General features: G+C 44.2%; 2 protein-coding genes across 3 annotated transcripts in view; both read left to right on the top strand.

The window, feature by feature from the left end:
- The window catches only part of UVRAG (UV radiation resistance associated), a 150,846-nt gene that overhangs the window by 6,179 nt on the left and 127,778 nt on the right, over positions 1–16,889 (top strand). For both annotated transcript variants that reach the window (XM_083609877.1, XM_083609876.1), the window contains exons 2-6: positions 5,287–5,404; positions 8,156–8,190; positions 9,643–9,804; positions 10,805–10,879; positions 13,191–13,276. In XM_083609877.1, coding sequence (XP_083466003.1) covers positions 5,287–5,404; positions 8,156–8,190; positions 9,643–9,804; positions 10,805–10,879; positions 13,191–13,276 — 476 coding nt within the window. The remainder of the gene's footprint in view (positions 1–5,286; positions 5,405–8,155; positions 8,191–9,642; positions 9,805–10,804; positions 10,880–13,190; positions 13,277–16,889) is intronic.
- The window catches only part of MOGAT2 (monoacylglycerol O-acyltransferase 2), a 229,251-nt gene that overhangs the window by 154,940 nt on the left and 57,422 nt on the right, over positions 1–16,889 (top strand). The window lies entirely within an intron of this gene.

The raw sequence follows: 16,889 nt of genomic DNA, 5'->3' as shown, positions 1-16,889 counted from the left end.
CTTTCCTAATTTTTCTATGAGTAGAAAGTAGGTATGACGTCCATACATACCACTTTCATTTCCCTGCTAAGGTCTTTGCTTTAACCCAGCCAGATGGGCAGGGTACAAATAATAAATTATTATTATTATTATTATTATTATTATTATTATTATTATCATTAACTTCAGTAATATTTGCATGTGGAAAATATGCAGCACAATCCTAGGCATGCTTCTGCTGATGTAGGCCCCACTCATTTAGGTTTGCATTTTGCGATAGTTCCTTCAACTTGGAGTTAGCATTTTTGAAAGCAAAAAGTGGACATTGCCACCTTTCTGGGGAGAGGGTTCTGGCATTCCTAGTTTAGAATTGCAGCATCTTCTGTGAGTTGAACTTTCCTGCCAGTTGGGGCTTATTTGTACTTCTGTTCCTCTGGTCTGTTAAGATCCCTGGGATTTTGAAAGAAATAGTTGGGGGCCGTGTTAGAAACTCAGATACATCAGCTAGTTGCCAAATATCTCCTTAAGCCAGGGTTACAGTCGCCAAAACGGAATGCTTAGTTGCCATTTTGGGGCCAGACAGCTCGAAAGTTGTATTTTTCAATTCGACTTTTTAGTGCCCGAAATTCAGTCTGATTGTGCAGATAAAATATAATGGATAGAATTCTGTAGGATGTGCTGCTAGTGTGTGAAAACAGTCAAGAACCATGCACCTTCAAATGGTGGAGACATCAGGTGCCACCTGGCACCTGGGCATCTTCACTTGGTTGCAAGTTGCCGATAAAAGGTAAAGGACCCCTGACAGTTAAGTCCAGTCGCAAACGACTCTGGGGTTGCGGTGCTCATCTCGCTTTACTGGCCAAGGGAGCCGACGTTTGTCCTGTCCTCAGAGAGTTTTTCCAGGTCATGTGGCCAGCACAACTAAGCCGCTTCTGGCGAACCAGAGCAACGCACGGAAACGCCGTTTACCTTCCCGCCAGAGTGGTACCTATTTATCTACTTGCACTTTGACGTGCTTTTGAACTGCTAGGTTGGCAGGAACTGGGACCGAACAAGGGGAGCTCACCCTGTCGCAGGGATTCGAACCACCGACCTTCTGATCTGCAAGCCCAAGAGGCTCAGTGGTTTAGACCACAGCACCACCCGCATCACAAGTTGCCGATAGGTAAAGGTAAAGGGACCCCTGACCATTAGGTCCAGTCGTGACCGACTCTGGGGTTGCGGCGCTCATCTCGCTTTATCGGCCGAGGGAGCCAGCGTACAGCTTCCAGGTCATGTGGCCAGCAGGACTAAGCTGCTTCTGGCAAACCAGAGCAGCACACGGAAACGCCGTTTACCTTCCCGCCGGAGCGGTACCTATTTATCTACTTGCACTTTGACGTGCTTTCGAATTGCTAGGCTGGCAGGAGCAGGGACCGAACAACGGGAGCTTACCCCGTCACGGGGATTCGAACCGCTGACCTTCTGATCGGCAAGTCCTGGGCTCTGTGGTTTAACCCACAGCGCCACCCGTGTCCCTCAAGTTGCCGATAGTCAGGTGCAAAATCCCCCTAGCGAAATCTAAATGCTGAGTTGGCGTGGACTTTGCCGGTTTCCTTACTTCTTTCTCCAGGGGAGAAAGCAAATGCTCCAACATGACTCTCTGATACTGCAGCAGTCAACACATTTGGTACTAGTATTAGGCTTCTGGTCGTTGTCTAGCACTATTCATGAGGAAGAATGAATAGAAGGAGTTGGCTTCTATGATGAGAACTTTGATTATTAATTCACCCAAAATGTACTGCACTTTTATCAGCAAACACCTATACAAAGTAACAGTTACAGTTTTTCAAAGCTGCGTTATAAACTTTCACTTACCTCTACAAAGCCACGAAGAAAGTTCAGCAAGAATGTTTAGTAGCACAATAATAAGTGTCATTTAAACTAAAGCTATTTTCAGTTGGTCTAGACAGTTGTCCTTAATTCCAGGAAATAAGTTCTGCGACTCTGCAGGATTAAGTGGTAAAACTGGGTGGCATGATGTTTGCCTTTCTTATGTAGTGACTACGAAGACATTTTGGCACAACATAAAAGCACGAGAGGGAGCCTAGCATTGTGGCCCAGGAATTCTTTGTGATTGCAATGGGGAAACCTCTGTGCCTTTAGGAATGGGGACTATGTGTGCCAGTGAGAAGCAGGTTCCCTGAGTTTGGTTGGTGCATTCTGGTCTGTCTACCCTCCTTCCTTTCAGATAGTGTTTAACCAAGAGGTGCCGGGGTTGAGCTTAGCTGTCAGTCATAACCTTCAGCAACCTGGGTACCAGTTGGTGTACTGTACTTCTGCATGCTTGAATCCCTAGAAGATCTAAATATTCAAATTGTGTTGCCTTAAAAGTTGTGGAGTTGGAAACTTGTTTTTGACAACTTAAACTTTTTTGAACAGTGATTGAGGTCTTCAAACAAGCAAGGAGGTAGGCTGTAGTAGTGCTGTCCAGGCTTTGTGGGTAAATCTGCTCTATAATTCTCATGTCCAAACCTTCTATAACTAATTTAGAAAAATCACACAAAGAGATTAAGGTTAAAATACCAAATTCTCAGCATGCGCTGTACATTAGAAATATTCTAATAGGTAATAAAATTAATCAGGAGTATGAAGCAGAATGAAATTAATATACGCAAAGAAGGACCAGTTGAGAATATTAATATCCATGGCAACACTGGCTAATTCGTTTTTCTTCAGATGCAATCACATTTTGCACATCAAACAGAAGACAGGATAGATAATGTTCTATAATAATTGCAGCTAAACCATGCTGTACTGCTTAGCTAGTTGATAACCACAGTTTGTGCCCTGTAGAAGTTCAACATGCATTGTTCCAGTCAGACTTCAGATTCAGGCACATTACATGGTGCTAGTTGTCAGAGTGGTAGAGAAAGCTTGTCAACCAGTAAGTTGGGCAGCTTAAAGATGTCAGTCTGTGGTGTGGTGTTAGTCATGGATCAATTGCAGCCTCAGATATTCTCCGGGCTTCCCTTGTCCGGCATCCGCATCCATCCAGTGCAGAAAGAGTTTTTTGTATTGATAGCCTCTGCATTTTACAGATGATGGAACATTGTGTTTACTACGGCTGAATTACAAAGAAAGCGCTCCGTCTTAACTTTTCAGCTTCAGGTCCTCATAGCCTGCCAAATGGTGACTCTAGTGTAATATGAACAATTCAGGGGAAATGCCTGGAAGAATCTGATACTTCAAGGCACAAATTGCCAAAGAAGATACCCCAGAAGCTTCTCCAGCACTTATTTTGTAAGCCTATATGTTGCTTCTGGAATCCTCTTCATGAGATTATAGGAGTTCTGAGTTCACCCTCTACAGATCGTACACCCCACCAGCTCTCTGAAGCTGGGTAATCCCCCTTCTGTTATTCTGGAACACTTAGTTGAAACCTGGTGGTGGAAAGTGAGGACAGAGTAGTTCAGCAAATGGTTTGAGGAAGTGGCAACCCCTGAAAGGAGAGCCTTGAAGCGTAGGTAGGGGATAAGCTGGAGGGGCTGAAAGGGTTTGCACTGCTTATGTGAGGCTCCTCCAGGCAAAAGTCAAAAGATAAACAGGACTCTGTTACTTGTAGGTCACCAGCTGAGCGCAGCCATATTTAGACAATGGCCGGAGACCGCAGAGAGAAAAGGCATTCCTATCCATATTGTGCTTCTCCTTTGTGTGCAGCGTCTTTCAGATCATACCAGGTGTGCAGGGATGTGTGTGAAACGCTAATCTTTCCCTACCACTATGGAAAGTAACACAACAGCTAAAGGAGGTAGGGGAAAGCGGCTGTGGTACAGTGCTGTTGAAAAAAGCTGTTAACCAGACTTCCTTCTGTGCTGTGTTTCTTGGCACAGGTCCAAGCACAGGTCCAAGTGGGATTTTTTGTTGTTGTTCTCCGGGTGCTTTCTCTGGGAAAACCCGTGTTATACCGCTGATTCAGAGCAAACGGCATTCAAATTTTCCATGGACTGCCATTAGCATGGTAAAATACGGAGTTTTCCTGGGAAGGGTGGTGCAAATAGAAGTCTGGATGAGCCCCTACTCTGCAACATCCTGGTGGTTCCGTCCTTGTGTACATAGAAAACAGAGACAAAATAGTTCTTCTGCTCTTTGGCTTACTTCAGCTTCAGTGTTGGTTTGTGAGATGCACCCAGGGGTGGCTAATGTTTTCAGTAAATGTGCAGCAAGTCAAGTCCACTGGGGCTGAGAGTGCCGCTCTGATAATTGCTCTAGTCTAGGGTTAGCCAGTGTGGTGCCCTTCTGATATTGCCTCACTATAACTCGCATCATTCCTGGCCCTGATAAGGAACGTTTGGCAACAGTTGGGTATGGTTGGTGGCACTCTTGAGGAACCCTAAGAAATTTGAAAACCTGTGAAAAGTTGAAATCCTGTGCTTCAGTACTTTAAGGGGAAATTAGGGATCAAAGAGGTGTACGGTGCTGTGAAACATGCTAAAGTTAGGAGAATAAAATTACGTTTTACTTGGATTAAAATTCAGTTTTTACATGTTGAATGAATTGCGTGGCGAGTTCCCCCCTCCCCCCTCCAGAAATAAAGACACAAGACACAAGAATTCGAGTTAATGGGTCAAATTAGGCCACAACTTTATTGATTACAGGAATTGAGCGGTATTGGCTTAGGCATTGGTCCTAACAACTAACCGGCTCATACCCGTTTGCTTGAAGACCGGTAAGGGTTAACCACCAGTAGGGGGAGTCCTGCTGAGGCACATCAATGGCGCTGCCTTCCCCTCCTCATCTGCATAACGATAGAAAATACCCACACCAATGCCTAACCACCAATACCGCGGAGTTGTGACGGATTGCTACGAGGTAGGCGAAAACCAAGTGGCCGGTGCCAATCTGCCAAATGGAAAAATTCCTACCAGGCCCCTCAACGGCGACCAACCGAGGTCCATAGCAACGTCAGAGAGCCTAGCCTAACAGGTGGGAGGGAAGGGGAAATAACCTAGCTGGCTGCTGCGTGGAAAAGAGGGAAAGCCTCGGCCGTGCCAGACCTAAGAGCAGCGAGGCCACGCCCCCCCGGGCCAGCCGATGGCTGGCCTGTGGATGACGTGCCCGAGGCTTCCCTGGCATTGCGGGGGCTGCAGCCAGCCCCCGCGAGTGTGGGGAGGGGCGTGAAGCCCGCAACCCCACCTCCTCTCTAGCTCAGAAATGGCTTTACGTAACAAAGACTCCTAATTTTGTTATAATGTATGTTGTGCATTTTCATCATCATGCTTATGTTGCCACTTCCATTCTTAAAAATTTGTTAATGTTTCTTTGCAGCGGCGTCTTCGTCACCTGAGGAACATAGCAGCACGGAACATTGTTAATAGGAATGGCTATCGTCTCCTGGATACCTACTTCACTCTTCACTTGTGTAATAATGCAAAGATATGTAAAGGTACATGTAAGACAATTCCCGTAATTTCTCTCTTTCTTTCTTTGTCCTTATATAATCTAATCACAGTTTTCCAAACTTTTCATGTTGGTGGCGCACTTTTAAGACATGCATCATTTCGCGTCACAGTAATTTAGTTTTACTAACAAGCCGGAGGTTAAACTAACCCCTTATAAGAGTGTTCGCATGACACACCTACACACTGCAGCCGACGTGCTAACGTGTCTTGACACACAGTTTGGAAAGCTCTGCTCTAGGTTAATGCTTAGGCTGAAACTAGATAGCATGGTAATGTCTGCTGCTGCAAATCAGTTCACGTGACATGATTGCAGCATGAATTGCACCTTGCAAGGGGCAAGCAAGGAAGTAAAAGAGGAAAAACCAAAGTAGGAAAACAATACTTTATCCGTCACAGGCCAGGGGAGAGCAGGAGAAGGATGTTTGGGGTGGCTGGTTTCAGCATCTCTTGTTCCTTATCTCTCGTTCAGTTTTGGCTTGACATTTATGGACCACCCAGTGACTTTTTGGCAGAGCTAATGTTTGAATCTTGGTCTTACAAGGCCAAATCTGATTCAAAGGAGGAGGGAAAATAAGTCTCGCTATGTGTGTGTGTATGTGTTCCTAGGGAGTCTGGGCTAGAGAAAGTATAGGAAGTGTTGAACCCTGATCATTGAAGTTTTAGACTTTCCTAATCTTTGAAAGAACTTTTTAAAAACTGAAATCCTTCAGATTCTGCTCTGATTGAATTCAGTACTTTGCAACCCAAGTCCGTTTTACTAATCCCCAAGAAACCTTATAGCTTGATCGCTCTCAACAGCCACAGTAGTAGCTATGAAAGGATTAACAGATGTCCATTTACCGCTTAGTGTATGATGTCTTTGGGTGTTTACATCTTCTGTTTCTGTAGTCTGATCTCCCTGCCTCTGTATACTGGCAAGTAGATGAAAGTTCATCAAGCTGTTGCAGGCAGCTGCAAGTCGCTTTCCTGGCTGCTGTGGACACAAACAATTTATGCTGTGCCACCCCTGTGCCTCTGACCTGTCCCCAGACTCTGCCCAGTCTTTCTTAATATTTTTCTAAGGTGCTTATCTCCGTGGTAGCTAAGCTTTGAACTACCATTAAGAATCCAGAATATGACCTCAGTGCTTCCATTCATAGTCTTTGCCGCTGCATAGTGTTTGTGGCAGGATTGAGGCCTAAATATTCCCACTCACACCAGCTCTCACACTGAAGAACCGAAAGATAAGAGACTGGAGCTGCTGCGGCAGTAACCCTAGCAGTTTGTCCTTTTAAAGAGACTCTTCCTGAACAATTTTTTTCAATTCAGGGTGGAGGAGCTACTTTTTTCAAAGCCTCAAAAATGATACTGAAGTGAAGCTAGGAAATCATTCCAGGCACTGTTCCTCTTGGAATGCTTACGTTAAGCAGTATTTGTAGAATATGTTGCAATGTCATCGTTTGACATTTTGGATAAATTTGATTCCCCCCCCCTTCCTAAAATAAAATAATGTAGCATGCTTATATTTGGAGTTGAAAAGATTCAGTTCCTGCACATGGAAAATGTAAATGTTTTGCTCAGAAAAAGTAGAAACTGTGTACGTTTGGCATAGTAGTGTCAGGCTCACTTGTTTCATTATAAACTCCCATTTTTATATTTATTTTTGCAGATTTTTTCCATCCCCCCCAAGTAGGCATGTGGTAAAATAGTATGCTGTAGAGTGTTGGACCTGAAAGATCATATCTTGGCCATGCACTCACTCTAACTTCTGGTTCCTTAGAGAACAATCCTATGCTGCTTCTTACGATGGCTTTATATTACCTCCAGCATTGGAGACAGTATGCTCCTGAATACATAGCTGGCATGCACAAGCGGGAGACATCTGTTGCCCTTTTTCGTGGCCACTGTGAGAACAGAATGCTGGACTAGAGAGGCCTCTGGTCTCATTCTGCTGAGACCCTTATCCATATTTACTCTTAACACAGTCCCACTGTGTTAAATGGGCATTTCTCCTAGGTAAATGTGTATAGGTTTGCAGGTTTAATCTGTTTCCTCACATTAAAAAAAAGAATGTGACAAAAGCGGGTGGGGGTTTTTGTTCCTAGTAGCCAAATAATTTTAGCTTGAACTAACGTCTGGCTGAAGCAAATGAACATTCTTCTTTGAGGCACTGCCTGCCTTCTGGAATAAAAGCCAAGCAACTGTTCTGCAGTACTATTTAAGTTTGCAGTTCAGTAGACCTAGAATGAACCTAATTCCAGTGCTCTGTGCGTGCATGCCTAATTTTTTTTTATTTTAAACCTTGGCATTTTCAGCTCCTGAAATATATTTGTAAAAGCGGACTCTCACTTAGGCTGCTAGTGCCCCCTTCCATGTCCACATTGAATCCTGCAGGTTTGTCTGTTTACACTGTGTTCAGCCTGCCATTTCCTTTCGCTTTTTGGTGCCACCATAATGTGGCAGTGATGGATTTTCTGGCCACCCGTGATTCCCATTCCCCTGGCACCATGTTTCCCCTGGCACCACGTTCCCCTTCTTCATAGTCAGGGCAGCTTATTTTCCATAAGGGCCATTCATTATTATTTTGAATGAATCCTTATCAAGTTTCTCCCAAGAATAAAATATTTTTTTTGGTATGTGAGTTACCTTTCATACAAATTTAAAAATCTTTTTCCATAGCATAAGTATCTGCTCTGTATCCCAGACCTGCGCAGTCTGACCTCTAATGCTCTCTTTAATTTTGTTTCCTTTTCTAGAATTTTATAAGAGTGAAGTGATAAAGAATTCTCTGGTAAGTTGCCTTCACTGTGAGGCTTCAGCAAAGTTCCAGATTAATCTTTTCTCCAAAATGTCTAGATATTTGAGTGAAACATTGTTCAAACTGTCTCAATGTTTCCATTTGGCATTATGTGCAAGTTGGCAAGCTGTGTGCGTCGCTGCGTTAAACCGGAGACTGGCATTAGTTTTTTTAGGGCAGCTGAACGAGGCTTTGTTTCCTGTCATGTAAACACTGAGCTGCTTCTGGTCGGAGTTTAAAACACTGTTAAAACTTGCAATAAATGTTTGGTGACTGTGCATGCTGCAAGGAGTGATCTTCTGGCAATCTCTTCTCTTAGCTGGCCTTAGATTTTCCTTGATAGCATGAATATCAGTGATGTCAAAGGATTGATAGGCCCTGTTCACCAATTGGAGTGTCCCACCAAGAGTGGGGGAACCCAGGATCCTGTCTACCTGCCAATCACATCCAGTTCACCACCTATACAGTCATACCTTATGAACGTTGTAGGTTGCGCGTTTTCGGGTTGCGGACCGCGCTGAACCCGGAAGTACTGGAACAGGTTACTTTCTGGTTTCGGCACATCCGCAGAAGTGCAAAACGATGTCATGCGCATTCGCAGAAGCATGGAATTGCGTCACGCGCGTGCGCAGACACGGCACTGCGGGTTGCCATCATGCCTCCCGCACGGATCACGTTCGCAACCCGAGGTATGACTGTACAGTGGTACCTCGGATTAAGTACTTAATTCGTTCCGGAGGTCCGTTCTTAACCTGAAACTGTTCTTAACCTGAAGCACCACTTTAGCTAATGGGGCCTCCTGCTGCCGCCGTGCCGCTGGAGCGATTTCTGTTCTCATTCTGAAGCAAAGTTCTTAACCTGAAGCACTATTTCTGGGTTAGCGGAGTCTGTAACCTGAAGCGTATGTAATCTGAAGTGTATGTAACCTGAGGTACCACTGTATTCAGGGAAAAAACCAAAACAAACACAAAATAGGCTCTATAGAAGAAAATCAAGCAAGCAAATACATACAGACACACACACGAGCGCGTGCGCGCGTGCACACACACACAGAGTTCCCTTCCTTCTTTTCCTGGGGTTGTTTGTTCCTGCCTTCCCTTTCCCTCCCCTGCCCATCTGTTCCCTCCTCTTCAGCCACCTTAATCTGTTCCTTTCAGAGCATTTCCCCTTCCAGTTCGCTTTCTGCTCTAGGGCCTGTCTTACTGTAGAAAACTAGAGTTGTGTGTGTGTGTGGAGTGCAGAAACTTCATGGGCACTGGAAACTTTCATAGGCTCCATTGCACGGCCGTGTTGGGGCTGCTAGCTAGAGCACATTCTTTTAAAAGCATTGGACTAAATGAATCAACGGTCTGTCTGTCTTGGTATAAGGCAGCTTAATGCATGGCCAGGTAAAACCCTGAACATTTTCAGTATACTGTAGCTGTCTCTCTCGTTTCGCAACGATAGAATCCAACATGGCGAAGTCTTGACTTTGGTCTTATGCCCGATCGCCTCGATACATCCGTTTCCTGCTTTGTGGTGAGGATATGGGGCGGCAAGAATGACACCCATCAGCTGCTGATAGAGTGGAAGGTCAATCTCGATGGACTCAGATATGTGGGCCAGCAGGTAAAATAAAAACATGCTGCTTTTTACTAAGGGTTGGCTAGTTAGAGAAAGTTTCAGCAGACATCTGTTTTTGTTGAGCTATCTCAACAGATCTCTTAGGTATCATTTTAAGGACAAAGTTAGTAAATGCTGGACAAAATTGTAATGGGACAGTGAGATTCTGTTGCTCATCTTGACAACTGACCCTCCGCACTGGTGAATGGTCGACTGCTCATGGTTCAGTAATTTTACACTTTGCCAGGTTTCAAAAGAATAGCCTTCATGTTTACTGCAGTGTTTTGTATCTTCTTCTTCTTTTTTAAAAAAGAATAATACTTTATTTAGAATTCAACAATAACAAAGGATAAAAACACAGTAACTGCTACATCAGTTCATTACAATTAACCAATTTTAACAATATATAAATAGTAATAGAAAAATTACACATCATCACTTTTAACTTACTGAAGTTTTCATATTACACTTTTATCTCTTTATCTCTTTCTTAACAAATCAAAGCGAGAAAGACCAAGAAAGGAGGCACAAAAAAGAAAAAAAGAGGAAGAAGAAGGGGGGGAAGAGGAAGTGGGGGAAAGGAAAAAGAAAACTCAGTAGAAATAATAACACAATGAGTCTAATCGGAAGTCAAATGTGTTTATTTTGTTTCATTTTGTATCTTCTTTTGAGACTATCCTTTTCAGTTTTGTTTTTTGGATTTAACTTTTGTGAAGTAGGCTCAGACCCAGGAAAACTTAGGCTGCGGTTTTTATTTCTTTTTAGTCTTTTAAGTTGCCACAATACTTGCTTCTGTGTTTGCGTTTTGTGACATTTGGTTCGGGAAGTGAATGCCTGGGACCATATTCCACATTCCTCTCCTCTGTTGGGCAGATGGTGACCTTGGATAATTGAAGGAAGTCTGTATACTGATTATTCCTGTAATGAATGTTACCTTAACTGCTAGGAGAACTAATGAAATTCAAAATCAAGTTCACTGAATCTATGGCACTGTTTTAATCAACAGATACATGCTCGTAGCCCCAATGAAATTATTTTTGGGCTGAACGATGGCTATTATGGAGCCTCATACGAACAAAAGGTAAGGATACATATATTGCATATCTCATTAGTGTTGTATATAGGCTTCAATTTTTCACATGGGAGCTACAGGTAAGCCACAGATTGGAATTTATATAGTAATCCCTCTAGGGAAGACCACCTCAGTTACCATTAAAAAATAAGTCTGTTGGTTTGGCATGAAGCCTCTCTGGGTGATAGCTCAGACAGCTGAATACCGTATTGGCCTGAATATAAGCCTCACTTTCCCCCCAAAATCTGACTGTGAAAAGTTAAAGTGCGGCTTAAATTCGCGACCTTACAAAAACTGGCTTTTACGATATCGCTGCTGAAACAGACGTACGGTAAAATGGAACGGGTGTGAGTGCCTGCGGAATTTTAAGGGAGCGGCTTATATTCAGGTATTGTCTTTTTTTCTCTCCCCCCCCCCAATTTTAAAGGTGTGGCTTATATTCGGGTGCGGCTTATATTTGGGCCAATACGGTATTTCTTACAATTATGTGTGACGACTACTGGATAGAAGTTTCTGGCCTTTCTACCTGAGAGGTGGATCTTGCCAAAGTCACCCGATCAGTTTATGAAGGCAGGGTTAGCATTTCCCCTTCCAGTTCGCTTTCTGTATTCACTGCTCCCCGGGGAGATAATTTTGATATATTTTACCTTTTGGAAGATCATGGGTTTCAAACAGTTTTGTTGAGCTGCTTTTAATCAAAAGTGGAATTTGGAGACTTCCTACAGCGACTAATTAAATGAATGGGTGCCTATGGGTGTACTTGCTCATTACATTTGGAATCTGAAGGAGAACGCCAAAGGCCCATGTTAAGATCTGTGGAGATTGTGCACATAGAAGCATTTCCAGTTTGTGGAGCACTCAACTTCCAGTTCAAAATGCAGCTACAATCCTTAGACAAGCTGTTCTTATTTTACAGCTTATGTAAAATAAGCTGTAGGAATAAAAAAAGAAGACGTAGGGCTGAGTGAGTTGGTATGAGCCTCATGCATACCGTATTTTTTGCTCTATAAGACACACTTTCCCCCTCCTAAAAAGTAAGGGGAAATGTGTGTGCGTCTTATAGAGCGAATGCAGGCGGGAGGGTCTGCTCAGCGCTCCCTTTAAAGAGCGCACAGAAAAGCCCCCAAGAGCCGCACACACACTCTGTGCGCCCTTTAAAGGGAGTGCGGCTCTTGGGGGAGCCTTAGCTGCGCACAGCCTCTTGCAGGCAGGGGATGAAGGCTCCCCTTGCCCAGGAGAGGCTGCGGGCAGTCAAGCAAGAAGCCAGGACAGCCAGCGGGAGCTCTGTGCAGCACTCCCTCTAGCCTTCATCCCGCTGCCCTGCGGAGGCTTCGCATGGCTATCCCTGGCTTTTGCGGGAGATGGGGGAAGGGACAGAGCGCGTGGCTCTGTCCCTTCCCCCATCTCCCAGAAAAGCCCCCAAGAGCCGGCTCTTGCGGGAGGTGGGGGGAAAGCCAGAAGGCTTGCTTTCGCTGAAGCCCGGAGGGCAAGAGGGATCGGTGCGCACCAGTCCCGCTTGCTCTCCTGGCTTCAGGGATAGCCCCGCAAGGCCTCCTGAGCCCAGATGGAGGAGCGCTCCCTCTTAGCTCAGGTTGCTTTGCGTTGCTTTTTTATTTCTTGTTTTCCTCCCCTAAAAACTAGGTGCGTCTTATGGTCCAGTGCGTCTAATAGACGAAAAATACGGTAACTGAGAAAAAAAGTTGTATGATAAAGCTTGGAGCATTTTCAATAGCCTTATTTTATTATTGGATGTATGGTTCCCCCTCCAAGTGGTCCCTATGTTGTATTGAATATGGGTATAGCCTCCTGGCTCAGCAGCATGTGGGGATTTTTTCAGAAGCAGTGAGCAGTTGGGCTTTTGAGAGAGTCCTCTGCTATTGACTCCTTCATTTATGCCCTACCGTTCCCAAGCGCTTTCTTCTCTGGTGGGAAAATACTTGCGGCGGGGGGAGGGAGGCAGGAATTACACCATTGCATATATTGATCAGCTAAGCAGATTAAAAAGGGAAATTCTTTCCGCGCTTTCGTTAGGCAGCATGGGAACTGCTGTTTATACTTAAGCTGCAGATAATTAAATTTTTCCCTTGAACTCCCTTTTTGGCCTGGTGGTGCCTTACAGGGCTCGTTTCAAAGAAGTGTTCTCATTTAGCAACTGAGATAAGCATAAGAGGTGGGCAGTCTTAAGTAGATGACTTCAAGATATCTAGATACCCTTGTGGAAGGAAAAAAAAAACAATGTAAAAAGGCCTTTAATAGGGAAATGACACCTAATTTCAGTGTTATAAAAAGCAATTAATCAGCTACCCTGTTTGCCTTTAAGGGCCTCTCAGGAACCCAGAAGAATAACCTCCTCCAGGTGGATCAGAACTGTGTCCGCAACTCATACGACGTCTTCTCTTTGCTGAGGTAACTCTTTTTAAATCCTGAAATAGAATTGCTGGCACAGATAGTGATATAAAAAGCATCACTGTCAATAGGCTGAACGTGCATAGCTTTTCAAGAGGTTTCCCCATCATGTCCATTATTGTGCATATAGCATTGTTGTGAAGATGCCTGGATGGTGATTCTCAACTCCTAGTACATGATCTTGGAAGTCTAACCTTGATGCTCCTTAGGATTACTGCAGACCTGTTCCTTCCACAGTAAAACTTTGAGAGAGTTGTGCTTACTGTGGGTGGAGTTAACTGGTGAAGATTTTCCCACCACTGGAAGAAGATGGAAGTGTCATACTAAAACGAACAGTGTGGTGGGAGATGGCCTGTGTTAGGACAAGACCAGCTGTGCTTCTCAGATGAATAGTAGCCTTGTCTCCAGTGTTTGCCTGATGTTGTAGTGATGCATATTAGTAGCATAATACTCGATTCTTTGCTGCTGTTTCTTTCTTTTGCTCCCCCAGTATCGAACGATAAGTTCTAGCAAATAGAAGTGTCTTAGTTTGGCCATCTCTGCCACCAGTGGCTGCAAGTTCGACACTTCAGTTGCGCACCCTGGGGAGCAGAAATATGGGTTGGAATCTCAAGTGGTGCTTAGGTGAGCCTTTGTACTTGAGAGCACTCAGTGAATTTCTGCAAAAAAAAATATTAAAGGGCCTCTTGTTGGATCACATTATTGGCCTACCTAGCAAAGTATTGTCTGCACAGTATTGTTCAGCCTTCGCCAGCCTAATGGGCTCCACATGTTTTGCACTACGGTTCCCATCAGCCCCAGCCAGCGTCTGGTAGGAGTTGTAGACCAAAACTTCTGACGGTTGGCAAGGCTGGACCCATAGTAACAGTTTTCCAAAGTCTTGAGTCTTTCTCAGCGTTGTTTGCTACATTTTGATGCAAACGGCATAAGGTTCAGAAGGCAAATGCAAAGTCCTGCTCCTCATCAACCCATCCCTAAACCCCCTCCCAAAACAAACACGCAGGTCGTAGGAAGAAGCATCCCTGTCATGGCAGTACATGTGAAAATGATGGTGGCTGTATATTCAACCACATGATGGTGTGATATTTAGTTGCATTAATAGACTCGTAGTTCCCAAGACATGAGAAATAATCCCACTTGCTTCTGTGCTAGTCTGACCTCATCTGGAATGCTATGTCAGGTTCTACACGCCTCATTTTGAGAAATACAGTGGTACCTCAGGTTAAGTACTTAATTCGTTCTGGAGGTCTGTTCTTAACCTGAAACTGTTCTTAACCTGAAGCACCACTTTAGCTAATGGGGCCTCCTGCTGCTGCCACCGAGCCGCCAGAGCACGATTTCTGTTTTCATCCTGAAGCAAAGTTCTTAACCCGAGGTACTATTTCTGGGTTAGCAGAGTCTGTAACCTGAAGCGTATGTAGCCCGAGGTACCACTGTACTTGGATAAGTCTGAATGAGGTCAAAGGAGGGCAGTGAAGATGGTTCCAAGAACAAGTCCTATGAGGGAAGATTGAAGGAACTTGAGTACAGTGGCACCTTGGTTCTCATACGGCTTAGTTGATGAACAAATTGGCTCCCAAATGCCACAAACCCGGAAGTAAGTGTTTCGGTTTGTGAATGTTTTTCAGAAGCCGCACGTCTGACGTGGCTTCTGCTTGAGTGCAGGAAGCTCTGCAGCCAATTCGGAAGCCGCGCCTTGGTTTTTGAACTGTTTTGGGAGTTGAACAGACTTCCGGAACGGATTAAGTTCGAGAACCAAGGTAGCACTGTATGTTAAGCCAGGAAAAGAGAAGACACAGTGAGGACAGATAGCACTTCTCAAATACCAGATGGCAGAACTAGATCAGTAGGGTTAAGTCATGAGAAAATTCATTTTGGTTGGACCTTAGGAGAAACTTACTGATTCTAGGAGCAGTTTGAAAATGGGATCACGTACTGGGCAGTGGGGCGTGTCTCTTCTTCATCAAATCCAAGGCTTACTCTGATTCATGCAAGACTGTACTTGGTGTTAGGTTTCAAAGTGCCCACTGTTTCTACTGATGAACTGCCACTATTAGGGTAACTAGTACCCTGATTGACTGATTGATTGATTGATTGACAGAGTGTACTTATATGCCACTTTTCGACAATGAGCTGTGCTCAAAGTGGCGTACAGCAAACGTTCAAAACATCCAAATACAAATACATGAAATGCAAAGCAGGTCACTATATTCAGAAGTTGTCTAACTGAGCCTTGCAAGTTCTGTATGTGTGAATGGATAGACATAACTGAAGTTTGATGGCCTATTAATGAGCATAGTATGTGTTGAACTCTGCTATAGAATATGCTCTGGGCTTTGCACACAGCCTTGCTGAACTGCTTGTCCAACTTGCTCAGGCCTTTCTCAACACCTCTCAAATAATGGGTAGCCAACATGGTGTTGTGCACTAAATCCCATCATCCCTGACCATTGGAATCACCACACTGGATTAACCCTGTCTTAAATACTCTTCAGAATTGCTTTGGAGTTCAAAAACTCAAATTTCTATATTGCAGCTCTACCAGAAGGTGTCACTCTTGCCTTGCAAGAATTATTATAGGGCATTTTTCTTCTAATGAATGGGTGGTAGAGCAGAGCTGAACGTTGGCTGTTTTACTCATAAAGTTGTCTTCTACAAGCAGTTTAATATTAGAGTTTTGATTCTACAGAAACATTGGCTGTCAAATTCCCAAACAACTGAGCTTATTTATATACGTGTACAGTGGTGCCCCACAAGACAAATGCCTCGCAAAACGAAAAACGCGCAAGACGAAAGGGTTTTTCGGTTTTTGCGTCGCTTCGCTAGACGATTTTCCCTATGGGCTTGCTTCGCAAGACGAAACGTCTTGTGAGTTCTTGCGAGTTTGTTTCCTTTTTCTTAAAGCTGCTAAGCTGCTAATAGCTGCTAAGCCGCTAATAGCCGTGCTTCACAAGATGAAAAAACCGCAAGACGAAGAGACTCGCGGAACGGATTAATTTCGTCTTGCGAGGCACCACTGTACTTAAAAGCAGGTAGAATGCTTGCTGCCTAAGACAAAATTAACTTGTCAGGTATATGATACAAATACTGTATTTTTTGCTCTATAAGACTCACTTTTTCCATCCTAAAAAGTAAGGGGAAATGTGTGTGCATCTTATGGAGTGAATGCAGGCTGCGCAGCTATCCCAGAAGCCAGAACATCAAAAGGGATTGCTGCTTTCACTGCGCAGCGATCCCTCTTGCTGTTCTGGCTTCTGGGATTCAGAATATTTTTTTCCTTCTCCAAAAACTAGGTGCGTCTTATGGTCTGGTACGTCTTATAGAGCAAAAAATATGGTATGTCATGCATTCACTTAAATGATCACCAAGGGCTTATTTAGTCTAGCATCCTGTTTCCAACAGATAGATGTTTCTGTGAAGGATGGCACTAACTCAAGATCCCTTCTCCCAAGTTTGTGCTGCTTATTCAGCATGGATTCTTCCAGGAAGTGCTAGCACAACTAATAGCCCCTGGTAGAATTATGAGAGCCTGCTGGATCAGGCCAGTGGCTCATTTTGTTCTCACAGGCTGACCAGGTGCCCATGGGAAACCCACAAGCAGGATTCGAGCACA

Source organism: Podarcis filfolensis, assembly GCF_964270895.1.
Source record: "Podarcis filfolensis genome assembly, chromosome: 4".
Classification (NCBI taxonomy): Eukaryota; Metazoa; Chordata; class Lepidosauria; order Squamata; family Lacertidae; genus Podarcis; species Podarcis filfolensis.
Note: the sequence above shows the minus strand (reverse complement) of the source record. Positions and strands in the feature narration are given on the sequence as shown.